We start from the raw sequence: 17441 nt of genomic DNA, 5'->3' as shown, positions 1-17441 counted from the left end.
CTTCACACGTGCAAACCCAACGAGGAGTTATTTTTACTAGCTGCAAGTGGGATGGCAATGTATGTTGCCCCACATGCCAAATTACATTTTGGAATTCTTCTCCTTAAGGAAATTGGGGGAGAGAGAGAGATGCATTTCCATTGATAACTTCTCCTCCCCTACGCTTATTGAAAGGTGTGTTTTGGGACCACTTCACACACGATAATTTTAGGTGTGCAGCTAAGGCTATTAAACACACGCTTAAGACACAGCATGTGGATGTGACAAACATGGTTGTGAATGCAGCAACGCAGTGAGCTGTCTTATGCTGAGAATGACCATTGGTCCATCTAACTCAGCACTGCCTGCACTGACAGGCAGCAGCTGTCCAAGATTTCAAGCAGATGTCTCTCCTAGCCTTACCTGGAGATGCTGCTGGGGACTCATCCTGCAACCTTCTGCGTGCAAAGCAGATGCTCCATCCCTGAGTCCAGCACAACCACATCCTAGAGGTGCCCCTGAGTGTCACAGGGAGTGGCTGTGAAGTCAGCCTGCCCGGTGGGATGACACTGAATGGCCCACCACATCACATGTGCAGCGGCCCTCCTGGGTAGCAAACCTGGCCCCTTGATTTCACAAGGGGTGCTTGACCTTTGCTTGCACTTTCAAGGCCAGTATCTAAACTTCTTCAGCTTGTCCTGGAGCTTTGCTTTATCTCAAGTTAGTTACCATCCGTTATCTGCTGCAAGGCTGATGTCGCAATAGCAACTCTGCATTTTGCTGATGGTTGTGGGTGAAAATGCCATTGTGAAATCCGAACGCTTTGCGGGGCGGAGTCGGGTTTCGGTATCTGCTCCTCGAGATCTAGCATTGCGCTCTTGTAAAACTCAAGATTATCCATGTATAACTGGAACTTGGATGCAGCCAGGAGGAGCTGGATACTGTTGGCTCTCCTTGTGCCCCTGTGCTATTAGCAGAGATGTTTTAACAGGCCTTCCGTCCTGTTCAGTTTCCTCAATGCCTGACTGAAGCAACAGTGTTGCTCCCCACACTCCTTAAAGGCTGCAGACCCAAATAGACTTAATTGTTTGTTTGTTTTTAAGTAATATTTATTAAGAGTTTAAAGATTACAAAAAGAAGAAAAAAAGTTAAACAAAGCAAAACAATACAATACAATACATGAAAAACAAAAAACACTACTTATCTTGACAAAACAGAAACAAAAACAGAAACAGAAACAATTAAAAAACACATCCAATATTTCCATATCTTATCTTTCATTTACTTGTTTCAACGACCTCCTCACACCTCCCTTTTTTGTGTTCTAGTTCAGTTAGCTATTTCAGCAAATCCTTTCCATCTTTCTCAATTTTTGTCCTATAATTTATCTTAACACAATCTAACCTTACTTTTTCCCCCTTTGGCCCATTAACAATCTATTTTTACTTAATTCTTTATAACATTTCTGCTAAAGCCATATAACTTCATTCCAGCATCCTTCTAACATTCACCAAATAGACTTAATTGGAAGTACAGTGGTACCTCGGGTTAAATACTTAATTCGTTCTGGAGGTCCGTTCTTAACCTGAAACTGTTCTTAACCTGAAGCACCACTTTAGCTAATGGGGCCTCCTGCTGCTGTGCCGCCGGAGCACGATTTCTGTTCTCATCCTGAAGCAAAGTTCTTAACCTGAAGCACTATTTCTGGGTTAGCGGAGTCTGTAACCTGAAGCGTATGTAACCTGAGGTACCACTGTACACGTCTTTGAAATCAGTAAGGTTTACTTTTGAGCATTCATAGGTTTTGGGTTTAAGACAATGCACACTGCTACATGTTGAGGCTGAAAAACTTCATCCTGTGCATATTTACTTGAAAGTAACTCCCATGAAAAGGGATGTGGGTGGTGCTGTGGGTTAAACCACAGAGCCTAGGACTTGCCGATCAGAAGGTCGGCGGTTCGAATCCCCGCAACAGGATGAGCTCCCATTGCTCGGTCCCTGCTCCTGCCAACCTAGCAATTCAAAAGCACATCAAAGTGCAAGTAGATAAATAGGTACCGCTCTGGCGGGAAGGTAAACGGCATTTCCGTGCGCTGCTCTGGTTCGCCAGAAGCAGCTTAGTCATGCTGGCCACATGACCCGGAAGCTGTACGCCAGCTGCCTCGGCCAATAAAGCAAGATGAGTGCCGCAACCCCAGTGTCTGCCACGACTGGACCTAATGGTCAGGGGTCCCTTTACCTTTACCTTAACTCCCATGAAACAAACGTACGGTTGAGTTACCTGGTTTTCTCTCCAGCTCAATAAGGCTGGCATTGTGATTGGCTGTTCAGTGACCTGATGCGTACTATATTATGTCTCTGAAGGCTCTGATCCCATGTGATCACACTTACTCTCTAGAGAGCCTCGCTGAACTTTACCACCCTTCATCTAAAGATCACAGGATGGTTCACAGCATAAAGCTTAGCGGGCTTCCTTTTGAGTAAGTGTGCATGGCCTCCAGCTGCACACCTATTTCTGGTCCATCTGTTTTTCTCTCTGCTTGAAGAGGGTTCGTCTCCTCCTCCCTCTTCCCCCCGCCTTCCCCTTGCCCCAGGTTGCCTCTGAATCATTCTCCCATAGCCGGGAGAGCAACACAGCTGCCCTCCAAACCAGGCTGCAAAGGTGATGGAGCAGTTTCTGGGTGGTCTCTTGTAACCTCCAAGCTCTCTCAAACCCATCATTAAAAACAAGCGGCTCGAGGGTCAGGGAAAAGTGTCCTGGACACTTTCTCTCGGTGTTATCTCAGAGCGGAAGACGGATGGCAGAGAGCGCTGGGGTGTGTGTTTATTTCTCCAGAGCCTTGGCTAATAAAACCTTCTAAATATCCAAACGACATTATTTAAACAATGCATGGAATCTGTTACTTATTATCCAATGGCCTGATTATCTTTTCCCACACCATACTCTTTAACTGGTGAATGTCTGCCAACCGGTTGCATCTGAAAAATGTTAGCTCTTCTGACCATTGCAGCAAAACCTGTGGTTTATGTCTTCGGTTTCGCTTAGAGAGTGGCCAACCTTGACTGTTCTGAACATCGGTGAGAGAGGAGGAACAGAAAAAAGAAACAAGATCCTCCCTCATCACTATATCTTGACTTTCATCATCTACAGAGGGGATGTTGTTCTCTGCCAGCTCTCACCTGGGCTCACCCTTCTCTTCTCACAGCCTCTCATCCTGGGACATCTCCCCTTGCCCACCTCTCACATGGGGTCCAAACTGTCCTTCCTCTTCATCTGTAGACAGTTCTTATTAAAGTACAATGAGAGATTAATAATATGCCTGGAAATTGTGGAGGAAAGAGGGCCTATCGGTAGTGGCACCCTCCTGTCAAATGTCAAGGAAATAAACAACTATCTGACTTTTAGAAGACATCTGAAGGCAGTCCTCTTTAGGGAAGCTTTTAAAGTTTGACATTTTATTGTATTTTTAATATTTTGTTGGAAGCTGCCCAGAGTGTCTAGGGAAACCCAGCCAGTTGGGCGGGGTATAAATATTTTATTTTTATTATTTTTATTTATTTATTTATTTATTTATTTATTTATTTTTATTATTATTATTATTATTATTATTATTATTATTATTATTATTATTATTGATATGCCCTTAGACACTTTCAGTCAATCCCTTTGGAGGCTATTCTAGTGGTCCCATTGCAGCCTGGTGTAGATGGTTTCTCTACTGCATCAGCAAGGGAGTTCTTTTTTGGGGAGGGGGGCTGAAAAAAAGGAGAAAGAAATCACTATGCCTGATGTGGGTTCGTGGCAAGTAAAGTGTGATGTTTCCATCAAGAGAAAAACTGACCCATTTGCCCATCAACCTCTGTAAGATACAAAGTGATAGTGCTGGGCTTGCCCATTCTTGAAACAGGAAGTTTTGGTACCTGGGCAGGACTCTCTGGGTGAAAGATGGATCCCAGAATACTTGTCACTGAGGAGGGGGTTAAGAGTACAGGGATTTTAGCAGGCGGAGTTTATCATAAAAGCACCTGGGGGAAAACAGCTGAGCTGAGCACCCACCCACTTGCTTTTCGGCTGCTGAACCCCAGCCTAGGTGAGGAGTGTAACGGAAAAGTTTGTTTTGCTGGGCAGGTTGGGTCACCAAGTTTTTTAATTTCCTTTTTCCCTGCCAGCAAATGGTTAACGAATGGCAGTCTCTGATTGGCCGGGGTTCCAGGAGACCTAGTTGAAAAGGAGATAGGTGGGGAGACAAGTTGGGAGATAGGGAGTGAGAGTTAGTTCTGGGTAGAAACATCCACTCTGAGGAATATATCAAAAGCTAGAGAAAGGAGTCTCTGCACTTAGTGTGAAGGACATTCTGTGGTGTCCTGTAAGAGTAATAGGCCAGGAATTAACTGGGAGGCTGAGGCTGAGCCAGGAGAAGTAGAACCTGGAAAGATACAGTCTACTTAGGTCTCACTTAGGTCAGGAGGGGAGAGATTCTTCTACAAAAAGAGAAGACTCCCAAACCAGTTAAGAGGGGTGTGGTGATCCCTTTGGGTCTGTTACGTATAGTACCTCAGGAGTAGGGTTGTCAAAGGGGTGTGTAACTGACAGGAAGTACCACCTTGTTTAAGAACCAAAGTATTAAGCTATGCAACATCTGAGAAAGAACTGAAGGGAAATAACGGGAAATAAGCTGAGCACTTACCCTTTAATCTAAAAACCTGTGACATCCAGCTGAAGCAAAGTAACTGAACACAAGCAACTGAAGTTTAAAGGAAGCTGTGCTTGATTAGAAGTCCATAACACTAGTTAGATTTAGTATAAATATTATTAGGTGAACGGCTACCTGAAATAATATTATAACCTGAAGTATCCTTTGTTTTACCCACTTTGTGTCATAAACTTCCTTTGTTTAATAAAACATTTCTTGTTTATTTGATCAAATCCTGCCTGAGACTCCAAATCATTAATTTTCCCTCACACAAGTCTCCCACAAGATAATCTGGGGTAATTTATAGAAATTTGTATAATTGGTGTACTGTGAGGTGGGTGCAGTATACTTAAGTGAGGGCCGGCCCAAAGGAAAAAGTGCCGTTGTGCCGTCCCAAAGAGCTTGTCTAGAATCACAATCCAACAGCAACCTCAGGATTGATTTCCTAAGCAGTTGCACAAAATCACAGATGGATCTGCTAGACTGCATTGGTGGAATAGGAAATGTCCTGCGAAAACAATCAGCCCACAAAAAGCATCCCATTGAATCTCACCTTTCTTTCCAGAACCAAAGAACAGCACAGCAATAGTGGAGTTTGGGAAATCTTATTCAACCTCCTCCTGTTGTCTCTTTGCCTCCTCTTTTAAGATGTGTTGACTCATTTAAATGTGTAGCAAATATAAAACTGCCCGTTGATGAATATTCAGACTGGGAGAAAAAGGTCACGCCAAGGCAGGTGACTTGCGACGACCACTCAGGACTCAGCACCTGGGTCACGATTGCTGCCTCTCCCATTGTCCTGCGTTTTGCAGCTAAACCATCCTCATTTCCCTCCTTTCTCTCTCTTCCAGATATGGAATGTGCCGACGTGCCTTTGTTAACTCCAAGCAGCAAAGAAATGATGTCGCAGGCGCTGAAGGCCACCTTCAGCGGTTTCACGAAAGAGCAGCAGCGGCTGGGAATCCCCAAAGGTACAATGAGCTCCCCATGAATCCAGCTCTGAATGAACACCGTCTGTTTCACTGAATGAGCTCTCGCATCTGCTCTTGGTCATTTGGTTGTGCAGATCAGGGTCCAAACTTCCCCTAAAGCGTTTATTACATGGCTGCTGAACATCACCATCCCTGGGGAGCAAAAAGGTGTAAATGTCACATGAATGCAGGACTGGCACTTGATGAAGGAAATCTTAGAAAATTAACCATACAAGCTTTAGTCCATTAATGGGAGGTGTAAGGTGGTCCATTAATCAGTCCATTCAAGTTGCACATGAGGAAAATAACAGTTTCCCCAGTGTGGTGATCATTTGCCTAAGATTCTTTTGAGCTCCCCTATAGTTCAGAATAAACGGCAGTGGCTGCTCTATGGGTTCATAGACCACTTTTCGGGAAATGTGCCTGGACAAAGTGGAATCACTCTAAACAGTTAAAGTCCACATGAAAAATCCACAGCACCCAGTAGAAGTAGAAATTCAGACCGCAAGAGAGAAAATTCAGCTAAAGGGGAGAAAGATAAAAGGCTCCAAAGTTTAATATGGTCCCTTCATGGCCTTTAATCTCTCCTTTCCCAGTGTGATGATGTTTCCACCATATATTAGATTAGGTGTGAGGACCCTGAGCTACAACCCCCATCATCATCCCATGCTTGCTGGGGCTGATGGGAGTTGTGGTTCAGCAACATCTGGAAGGCCAAAGGTTCCCCCCACCTGCCTTATGAGATGGTGCGCAGAGCAGCTGCCTTTCAATTCCTCTCTCCTGTGGCTTCTTTGTGCAGACCCTCAGCAATGGACGGAAACCCATGTCCGGGACTGGGTGATGTGGGCGGTGAATGAGTTCAGCCTGAAGGGTGTGGACTTCCAGAAGTTTTGTATGAATGGAGCTGCCCTCTGTGCTCTGGGCAAGGACTGCTTCCTGGAGCTGGCACCGGATTTTGTAGGAGACATCCTCTGGGAACATCTGGAGATCCTGCAGAAAGGTAACACTATGATAGACTTCGGCAAGAGCATGGCCTTTACGGTTGTGGCTCACCACTGCGGGGAATGCTCTTCCCAGGAAGGTCTGCCAGGTGCCACCATTAACCCCCTTTTGGTGCCAGGTAAAAACCTCCCTCCTCCCCCAGGCATCTGACAGATTGTGATCAGCGTCCTGCTGTTTATTGCTAACACTTTTCTGCTGTTGACATTTGCTGTGGGCTGTCGTAATGGTTTTATTGTCATGTATTGTTTTCATTTTTATGCCATGTATTAGGCTCTTAATTTTTTTGGAAGTTGGCTAGAGACTTCTTTTTTTTTGTCATGAGCAACTAATAAATCAAATGATCAAAAACAATTGCAAACAAGCTCAGGAACAAGGTTCCATCGTGTGAGATTCCCTAGATTCCCAAACTCTGTCCTCTGCACTCCATCACTTATTCCTGGCTGTGTCCCTGTCTGCTCTCAGCTCCAGGCTTTCAGACCGGGATCTCCCCCAGATCTCCCTGGAGATCTTCTGAGCTTTGCCACTGTTCACATGCCTTCCCTGCTGCCTAGCCGAGTGATGCTGCACACAGTCTCTTGAGAGAGCTCTTCCGCAGCTTTTCAATCAGTGGGCTGAGAGGATCTCTTAAGAAGAGTAGAAGCTGAATGAGAACAAAGCCACAGCACTAGAAGAGTTTTGCACCCTTTAGCAATGCCTTAATGGCTTGTCTGTTCCCTGTGGCATGGGGATGGCCCTACCATTAGGCAGAAGGAGGCAAGTGCCTCAGGCGGCAGATGCTGAGGGACAGCAGTGGTTGCTCCCTGATGGAAGCATCCATTGGAGTTTGCCACACAGTGCTGACTAGGGGCCCTAAATTAGTCTGCTGCTTCCGAAGCATGGAGGACCTGTCCCACCCCCAGTGCTGAGAGCACATTCAACCACCTAGCCAGCCAGTGTCTAGATCAGCCTTTCTCAACCTGTGGGTCCCCAGATGTTGCTGAACTACAACTCCAACAAGGCCAGAGCTCAGGGATGATGGGAGTTGTAGTCCATCAACATCTGGGGACCCACAGGTTGAGAACCGCTGTTCTAGATGAATAGTGGGAAGGGCCTCAGGCAGCAAAATATCAAAGGCCAGCCCTGCTGTGAGATCTCCCACATACAGCCATACTCTCGTCATTTACCTATTTGCCAAAAGCAGGAATGTTTCATGTTAAATACAGCCCAAGGGAGCCCGTGTGTCTCATACGAAGTCCTGAAGTTTATTGCTGCCAACCTGTGAGTGTTTTGGTGTGTGGGGCTGTAGGATTCATTCCTCATTTACCCAAAGGCATAGGAGGACCTTCAGCTGGTCCTGGGTCGTGCTGGACCAGCATTGAGAAACAGACCCGCATTCATGCTTGAACAATGCAAACAGGCGAGACGAAACCAATTGTAAACAGAGTGTTGCCCACTGAGATGTTTGCAGATCATTTGGGGACCTTCTGCGATAGGTGGAGACAGGTGCTCATTGTGCTGTTTTGGGTGTCAGGAGAGGGAGGGGGCGTTTTTTTCCCTTCCACAAAAGCCGCCGGGGAACATGGATTCTGGTACACCCACACGTGCGCACCCCAGACACACATACCTGTGGCTTTCTGAAGGTAAACATGCTCAGTTGTAGGATCTCATGGGGCGGCAGCTGACATTCCCAATTATTTCCATATTTTGCCTCATTGGTTCTGGTGAATGCTTCTCCACAAGAAGAAGTTAAAACCAGGGCACTGAGAATAGGATTTGCATGAGCACCACTGTTTAACTATGCTCTGTCTTATTAAGTGCCATTAAGTCCAGAGTCTACGTGACACAACTGCCTTAACCACAGGACCAATGGGACAGTCCAACTGGCATGGACATTTTTGCAAGAAGGTGGTGACCTTGCTTCCTGACTTTAGAAGGAAAGGCCTCTTTTCTTCTGCTGTGGCCTTTCACGTCTGCATTAATAGTACTGCTCTAGTCTGCCTTGGTCAGACTCTACCTGGAGTCCTGTGTCCAGTTCTGGGCACCACAATTTAAGAAGGACACTAGTAAGCTGGAAGAAATGCAGAGGAGGGTGATTGAAATGATCAAGGGTCTGGAAACTAAGCCTTATGAGGAACAGTTGAGGGAGCTGGGTATGGAGAAGAGAAGTCTGAGAGGTGACGGGATAGCCATCTTCAAACATCTGAAGGGCTGTCAAACAGAAGATGGAGCAAGCTTGTTTTCTCCTGCTCCAGAAGGTAGGACCCAAAACAGCGGGTTCAGATGACAAGATAGGAGATTCTTACTAAGCTGTAGGAAGAACTTTCTGGCAGTAAAAGCCATTCGACCGTGGAATGGACTCTCACAGAAGGTGGTGGACCCTCATTTGTTGGTGTTTTTTTAGCAAATGTTGGATGGCCATTTTTCATTGATTCTTTAGCTGTAATTCCTGCATTGCAAAGGGTTTGACTAGATGACCCATTGCATCCCTTCCAGTGCTACGATTCTGTGATCCTATGACCTTACGTATTGGCCAGCAAGGAGGAGAACAACCCAAACAGGGCTTGGCTGCGGCTCTGGTTTGTTTCTGCTGAGCCCAGACAGAGACTCGCCAGAGATAATGTGCCTTCATTCAAAAGGGCCTAATCTTGGCCTCCCTCCTGGGGACGGCAGCGATGAAGGGGGGTGGGCTGAACAAACTGAGGCCTGTGTGAACTGCATCTCCACAGCCTTTGTGCCCCCTCCCCTCCTGGCAAGGCTTGCCAAGCCATGGGGTGTGTGTGACCACAGGGGAAGGCGAGGCCAGGTTGCTGCGGTCAACTTTGCATGGGGGTTGCAGTCAGACAGAGGGCACTGCTGACTGCGGGGAAGTGGAGGCTATTTTGGAAGGGGGAGACAAAATAAAAGTGGAATGTGCCCAAATGGATGAAGCAATCGCAGCCAGCATACTGCTGTTTTTATTCCAGTCATATGGCCTGCGGTAGGTGAGTCACCTCTTGACTGCAAGGTTTTGTAATTGCTGTTGGGCCCTCCCCACACTTCTGAGTGCCCCGGGGTGGGGGGGTCATGTATCCTGCCATGACCCAGTCCACCAAACAGATCAAGAACGTCTCAGATGATGGACATTGTCGGACTCGTTATAATGGAAGGGGAACGTGGTTACGCAGTTCTGAGTAAAAACCTTGAGACTTTCAGTGCTTGGTGTGTGGAGCTACCTAGATAATATAAAAGATTTTGCTACAGGTCCACGGAATGTCGTGTTGGGTTTGGGTGTGAGAAACTGGTGGTGCCAGCCTGTGCATGTTTACCTAGGAGCATGCCCGCCAACATTCCTCAGGTGCAAATAGGGACATGTCTCATCCCCCCCCAAAAAAATGACCGTCCTTGACCCTCTATTTTCATTCCTGCCCCCCATGCAGAGCATTTCCTATCAGAAGAAGGGCGAATGCCACTACACCAATGAGACATGGCACATGCGCCCTCCACTGTCCTGAGGAAACCCTTTAATACAATACAAATATTTTTTATGAATGAATGAATGAATGAATGAATGAATGAATGAATGAATGCTACTGCTACTGCTGCTACTTACTGGGCATCTTCCCTTTCATTCCTCCCATCCTCGGTGCAGAAGAGATAAAGCCATATCCAGCAAACGGAGTGAACGCAGCCTACCCAGAATCCCGCTATACATCAGACTACTTCATTAGTAAGTCTCCCTTCTTTTTCCCCTGTTGAGTACAAGATTTAGCACCAGGAATCCTTTCAATGTTTAGGCAGCATACGAGGAGCAAAAGCACCGAGGGCCTTCTTGGCAGTTCCCTCATTGTGAGAAGTGAGGTTACAGAGAACCAGGCAGAGAGGGCCTTATCGGTAGTGGCGCCTGCCCTGTGGGGTGCCCTCCCATCAGATGTCAAGGAAACAAACAACTACTTGGCTTTTAGAAGACATCTGGAGGCAGCCCTGTATAGGGAAGTTTTTCATGTTTGAATGTTTTATTATGTTTTTATATCTGTTGGTGGCCACCCAAAGTGGCTGGGGAAACCCAGTCAGATGGGCGGGGTACTGTTGTTGTTGTTGTTGTTGTTGTTGTTGTTGTTGTTGTTATTATTATTATTATTATTATTATTATTATTATTATTAAAGAAATGTGACTCCTATGGCTTCTTTCTCTTAATTAACTTAAGGGTGATGGTATTATTACTATTGTCATTATGGATAATAGCTAGAACTGCAATGGTTCTGTGAACTGCCCTGAGACCTCCGGGTATAGGGTGGTATATAAATTCAGTTACCAACAACAACAACAACAACAGTGCTATTTTTCTAGAAAAAGAGGTACTTGAACTCTCCATTAATGCCTCCCTTGTTCTCTTAGAGGGTGCCAGAACAGAGTTCCAGAGAGTTCCAGCTAAATAATAATAATGCCCTGGGTGATAATATTCAGTTTGAGGTCTTCTTTCCGCTCTCAGGTTATGGCATTGAGCACGCTCAGTGTGTTCCTCCCTCGGAATTCTCTGAGCCCAGCTTCATCACAGAGTCCTACCAGACCCTCCATCCCATCAGCTCCGAGGAGCTCCTGTCTCTCAAGTACGAGAACGAGTACCCCTCCTCCGTCATCCTCCGGGACCCCGTGCAGATGGAGTCCCTGCCCACTGACTACTTCACAATCAAGCAGGAGGTCGTAACGCCGGATAATATGTGCATGGGGCGCACTAGCCGAGGTAATGGAACACCTTAAAAATCACAAGTCGGCAACCCTACCCCACATATAAGAAGGAATGAGATTTTCCCAAGGAAAAGAGCCTTCCACCAAAGGCTCTTTTTTAGAAATTAAACCAATGGCCTTGTTTGCTGGGGCTGATGGGAGTTGTAGTCCACCAGCATGTAGAGAATGCACAACCTGGGCTCTCTGGTTGAGTTATAGGCCCCTTAAGCTTCCCAAAGTTGCATTGTCTAGCAAGACACCTGAAACCTGGCCCTCGAGCTACCTTGCGCAGGTGATCCCTACCACACCTGAATTAGAGAGAGATGTTGAAATAGGACACAGCAAATATGTGGGCAGGCTTGCCAGCTGTTGAGCCTCCTCGCCTCTTTAGATTTAGTAGCTGGGTCTTCACTGCCAGCATCTCTGCCAGCGGAATTTGCTCTTAAGAGATCTTACACAATCCCAGCAGCTGCTTTCAGTCCGGCTTGGGAAATTAATGAACTTGAGTGATCCTCTTATGCTCCGAGGTTGTCAGTAAAGAAGAAATGATTGAGCAACAGTCAAGCTGAGGAATTCTGGAGAATTCTCCGCGTCTCTCCCTTTTAAAAAACAAACAAACAAAAAACAAAACTCTTCTGAATGCGTCTGGTTAAATAGGGGCTCATGTCTTTGACTGGTATAAAAAGTCATAATCTGCACAGGGAGGCCACAGTTGGCAGGTTTGGCGTCTGATCAAGTGATCCCTACAAAGACAAGACTAAATAATTATTATGCTTCCTTGGGAAGCACAGAACAGGAAGCTTTGTGCTTCCTGTCCACATTCTGGTGCAACGAAAGGCTTTGGGCATATACTTAACATGTGAAAACATGCTAGAGTAAACCTGACCAGCAAATCATGAAGCCAGAGTTTAAAAGCCACTGGAGATGGTGAGTGTGTGTCAGGTTCTGAGAAGTTAGATTTAGTTGTTTGATTTCCCAATGCGTTTAAACTGACGTGCTGTTTTTATTTCTTCTTTTAATTTGTCATATTTGCCTGCTGCATTTATTTATTTCGAATGGATCTTCTTTTTACCGCTCTGTACTCACAAAACATCCCGTTGGAGAACATAAAATCTGTTCTGAAAATGCGGGGTATAAATTATATAAGCAATTCAACAAAATGCCCATTGTTGCAATGGAAACATAGGACGCCTCCGCAAATGAACCTCAGGATTTGCCCATTTCCCCCAGTGAATCTCTAGCTTTACAAAAGGGCAGAGGGCTTTCGCATCACCTGCTGCTGGACCATCCAAAGAGGAGGTGACCCTGAGGCCTTCTGCATGCAAGGTGTGCGATCTGCCTCTGTGCTGCTTCGCCTCCTCTGCAGTTCATGGAGGGGGCTGGGAACTGCGTCTCCTTGTGGGGTGGAAGATGCAGCCCCCAGGACTCCCTGGGCAAAGTCGAGTGCTTCCAGTGTGCATTGGGGTGGGCTTTGATTGTATGGGGTTGGATCCGCAGGGCCTGCCCCAAACCAAGCAGGGCTTCCATTGGTCTCCGAATCAGCATCTTCCTCAACCTTCACTCCCCTTTAATACGGGGAATCCTTTAACCGGCGTGCAAGCAGGTTCTCCACTGCCATTTCTGCTTTGTTATTCATTTATTCCCTGTATATACCACCTCGTCTGAGGAGCAGTTCCCCTTCATTTTATCCTCGCAACAGCCCTGCAAGGTAGGCTAGGCTGAGAGGCTGCATCCAGCCTAGGGTCACCCAAGTGGGCCAAGTGGACCTGAATCCTGTGCTCCCTGAGGCCCTAGTCCAGCACTCTGACCACTAGGCCCCACTGCCTCTCCGCCAACCTCGTTTCCTTCTCACCTCGCAGGGAAACTCGGGGGCCAGGATTCCTTTGAGAGCATCGAGAGCTACGACAGCTGCGACCGCCTGACTCAGTCGTGGAGCAGCCAGTCTTCCTTCCAGAGTCTCCAACGTGTCCCTTCCTATGACAGCTTCGACTCTGAGGACTACCCAGCGGCCTTGCCCAGCCACAAGCCCAAAGGCACCTTCAAGGACTATGTTCGAGACCGAGCGGACATGAACAAGGACAAGCCCGTCATTCCTGCGGCCGCCTTGGCTGGCTACACAGGTGAGGCCCTAGGGGTAGTGCCCTTAGTTATGTTTAGCATGTCTGTAGTAATGTCAGATGTACAAAGTGCTTTGCCTGCACCATATCTGTGCTCTTCAGTATGTTTTTTCTGGGGAGAAAGGTACGAGAACTCATGTTGAAGTTTGTCTGTCTGTCTGTCTGTCTGTTGCGGGCCCAGTCACAGTACCAACCCCTGAACCCCAGGCAGTGGCTAAATGTAAGATGTGATTAAGAAACTCAAGCAGACAATGATCTGAATTAGAAATGGCCACAACTTCATTGAGTAGAGATATAGGTGGATATTTTGGCTCTGCTAAGGGAACTGAGTTCCCCTGAGTTCCTGCTTTAAAAAATCTCTGGTAATCCTGACAAATAGTCCTACAAAGCAGACTGCTGTTGTTTCCCCTATATTCCAAGTGAAATGAGGGTGAAGGCTTGGAGAGAGCAGTTTGCTTAGTTGCCTAGAGGCGCAAGCGAGATTTGAACTCGGGAAGCTGCAGTTCAGTGGCTGCCTTGTATGCAGAAGGTGCAGTCCACAGCATCTTCAGGCAGGGCTGGAATGGGCAGGTATCGGAAACCCTGGAGAGCTGCTGCCAGTCAGTGTAGGCAGTACTGAGCTATGCGGGTGGACCAGTGGTCTGATTCCAAGATAAGGCAGGGATGGGGACCTTGTCAGGGCTCTGCAGGCACTGCAGGACTGCAATTCCCACAACCCCCTGGCCATTGGGCATGCTGGCTGCAAGGGCTGCTGGGAGTTGGAGTCCAGCCACATCTGGAGGCCACAAGTGAGCCAGCCATGAACTGGAGCCTTCCTGGCTCGTGCTCTTGTGTCTGTAAATAGGCTGAGCCAGAGGAAGGGTGGGAGATGCGTGCAGGAACATGTGTATTTATGGACGTTTACACATAACTGAGTAACAAATGAAAATGAATTGAAACCCTGTGACTCAACCCTGGGGAACCAGCTTGAGATTACTGAAGTTTGAAACAGATCGCTAGGTTAACTTGCCGCCTTTGACTCCCGATGCAAAAGTGATACTTCAGATCCAGATACGAACAGATATGTGACTTTGAATTGGGCGTGCGGAAGCACCTTTTCAGCTTGAAAGAAAATCTAACCGTTTACAAGCACCTATAAACTGGCGAAAATCAGCCTGCAGATGGGATGAGAGGCTGCTTGTCTGTCTCTTGACGGATGGGGCATTGCGGCCCGCATCTCTCACACAGATATATGTTTGTGCACTAAATCAGAGGAGAGCAAATTTCAGGTTTTCAGGGTTGTCCTTCTTTGCTAGAACCGCAATGCCTCAGTAGCAACCCTTGACTCCGTGAGTCAGGTGGGACAAAAGGAAAGATTTGGAGATTTGACAAGCTCTCATGCGAGATTCTTCCTTCCCAAGTGCAGCACCTCTACTGGGGCTGGGAACCGGTGTGTGTTTGTGGGGTCAGGAGATCATTTTTAGGAGCCGTGCACAGAAGGAAGTGGCTGGATGCTTCAGCTTCAAGCTGTGACGAGTGCTTTCTGTTTGCAGGAATAGGTGCTGATAAGAAAACTGGGCTGGGAGTGGGGTTCTGGAGACTGGCTCCCTTCAGCAGTGGGAGTATGATGATCTGAGCCAAGGGAGAGGAAATCTTGAATCGTTGCAAAGCTGCTGGAGACTTTGGGAGATTAGTCCACACCCCACATGGTGTGAGCGTCAAAACAATTACATTCAGTTATATTGCAGGGGCAGGGAAACATTTTTGGCCCAAGTGGACTCTCACCTTTGCACAGTGGGCTAGTTTCTCCGCATACTCCTCTCTGTCCTCCATTAAGCCAAGCCAAAGGCATCCCAGCCAGGCAAAAACAGTCACAGAGGGTGCAGGGTCAGGCCAGGGAGCAGTATGGCCTGTGGAGAGCAGGGCCTTATTCAGACTCTGGGCCTGATCGAAATAAACTTGCCAGGAGCTGCTGGCACCAAAGCTGGAAGCTGGCATAAGTGTAGTAGTTAAGAATGGGAGCTGGGAGCTGTGTTCAAATCACCTCCCCTATGAACTCACCAACTGAGTGTAAACAAGTCACTGTAGTCTTGGCCAGAGTTCCTTCATGTCCCCTTCCCTGTAAGGTGGGGAGACGGTTGCCGCATTGTCTTGTCTTACAGGACTGTTGTGAAAACGACCGAGAGCATGAGATTCTTAATCTCAGGGTTGCAGGTTCAAGCCCCACCTTGGGCAAAAGATTCCTGCATTTCAGGGGGTTGGACTCAATGACCCTTGTGGTCCCTTCCAACTCTTCTATGATTCTGTGTGTGAATCACTCTGAAGACACAAAACATGGCAGGGAAAAGCGAAGTCAGTATGTGAGAATCCTCTGAGTGAACATGGATGAAAAGCACAGGGCATTTATTTATCTCTGCAATAAGCTAAGAAATGGGGCCCTGGCTGTGCTGCTCCTGCTTGGCTGCTTGCTTGGCTGGCAGAGAGGAACTTTCCTTTTTATCGCCAGGGGCCCCAACCCTTCGATGGTATCTGCCTTCGAGCTGCAGAGGTGATGAGGCTCAGCGGAAGCTTGGCCCACGTGGCTTTTGATGTCTCCTGTGTCAAACAGTCAGCCTCCTTGAGTTCCCTTATCTGCCCTCCACATCTTGACCTCATTTCACAAGTTGCCTCCTTTCACAAGTTCACAAGATCCTGCCCTTGGCTTTCTTCTAAAACTACAGAATTCACAGAAAAGCTCTGTGGCCCCTGACTACTAGTTTGCTGCACTCGCTCGGGTGGTCTTGTTAGATTGGGTGACTGAAAAGACACACACACACACACACACACACACCCTCTGGTGACTGTGCTGGTTGGCTTGGAAAAACAGAGGCGAGAGAGAATGCCACCCTTCAGGCGGAGCTGCTTAATTCAGGTTGGCCCGACTTCATCGAAAGAGGCCAAGGTTGTTGGTGGAAAGGGGACGTGCCCATTTTACAGGCTCTACCATTAGACAGAAAGATGCAGCAGGGACAGGGAGCTGTATGTGCCATGCAGCTGCCTTGTGAGCCCCTAAGCTGGCCTGCTGCCTGCACATGCAACAGTGGGAGCTGCCCCATTGCCAGGGTTAAAGGAAGGGGCAGTTCACATTAGCAGCTTAAAATGCAGCAAGGTCACACACACTGCATTTCAAGTCATGTTTGCATGGGGTTGTTCAAGTCATAAGGGGGTGGGGATGTCTTCACCCAACACTCGTGGCCTTTGGGCTTTGCCCCTCTCCATAACCACCCAAACGTCTATTCGCGAAACCATCCTCTGCACATGTACACGTTACCACTCACTCATCCAGTTTTCTAGTTGGACTGAAGTGGGTTTGAGATAACACCACCTCCAACAGCAGTATTTGTCAAGGAAGTACAGGATCGCTATGGATTATAGCTAACATAGTGCGAACCTAACAATATCCAACAATGGGAGCGGACTGGATGCAGAGTAAGCGGTCATGTGAACGCACCTTCAAAGCCGGAAGTCTGCTTCTGCTCATGGGATGGAGGAGGACTGCTTAGGGTGCCTTTCTTTGAAGGGGTGCCTGGTTTAAAAGCTCTCCTTTGGAGGATGTTCACAGATACAGGGCCACCACCAAAAGGCCCTACTGGTTTTGTTCTCCTCCCAGCATGGTGCCCAGATTTAGGAACAGAGACATGGAAAGATCCAAACTCGCCATCACCTGGGTCAACTCAAACTGCATTGAATTTCCCAGGAGGTTGTGAGCAACCACCTATTCCTTTGACGTTAAAGACAGAATTGCCATTACTTACATACCGCAAAGAACGATGTGTGTCATAAGGAAGGCTCACAGTTCCTAGCATGAGGTTGCCTTTGAGCCGACAGAGGAACCCAGAAGGCGAGTCCTTGCCCTGCTTCAGTAACTCGGGTTCCACCTGCTTGAAGTTTGCAAATGAGAACAAAATTAGCTCTTTGCATTCATGGTTGGCCGGTGTTGCAATTTTGTTTTACAGGCTGTCATTTTACCGTCTTG

At 47.3% G+C, this 17441-nt stretch overlaps 1 protein-coding gene across 2 annotated transcripts in view; it reads left to right on the top strand.

Moving 5' to 3' along the window:
• Nucleotides 1-17441, top strand: part of ETS1 (ETS proto-oncogene 1, transcription factor) — a 103836-nt gene that overhangs the window by 76540 nt on the left and 9855 nt on the right. For both annotated transcript variants that reach the window (XM_053366327.1, XM_053366328.1), the window contains 5 exons: nucleotides 5525-5644; nucleotides 6444-6644; nucleotides 10254-10331; nucleotides 11095-11346; nucleotides 13190-13450. In XM_053366327.1, coding sequence (XP_053222302.1) covers nucleotides 5525-5644; nucleotides 6444-6644; nucleotides 10254-10331; nucleotides 11095-11346; nucleotides 13190-13450 — 912 coding nt within the window. The remainder of the gene's footprint in view (nucleotides 1-5524; nucleotides 5645-6443; nucleotides 6645-10253; nucleotides 10332-11094; nucleotides 11347-13189; nucleotides 13451-17441) is intronic.

Source organism: Podarcis raffonei, chromosome 15 (genome assembly GCF_027172205.1).
Source record: "Podarcis raffonei isolate rPodRaf1 chromosome 15, rPodRaf1.pri, whole genome shotgun sequence".
In the NCBI taxonomy this organism is placed as follows: domain Eukaryota; kingdom Metazoa; phylum Chordata; class Lepidosauria; order Squamata; family Lacertidae; genus Podarcis; species Podarcis raffonei.
This window is presented reverse-complemented; position numbering and strand designations above follow the sequence as displayed.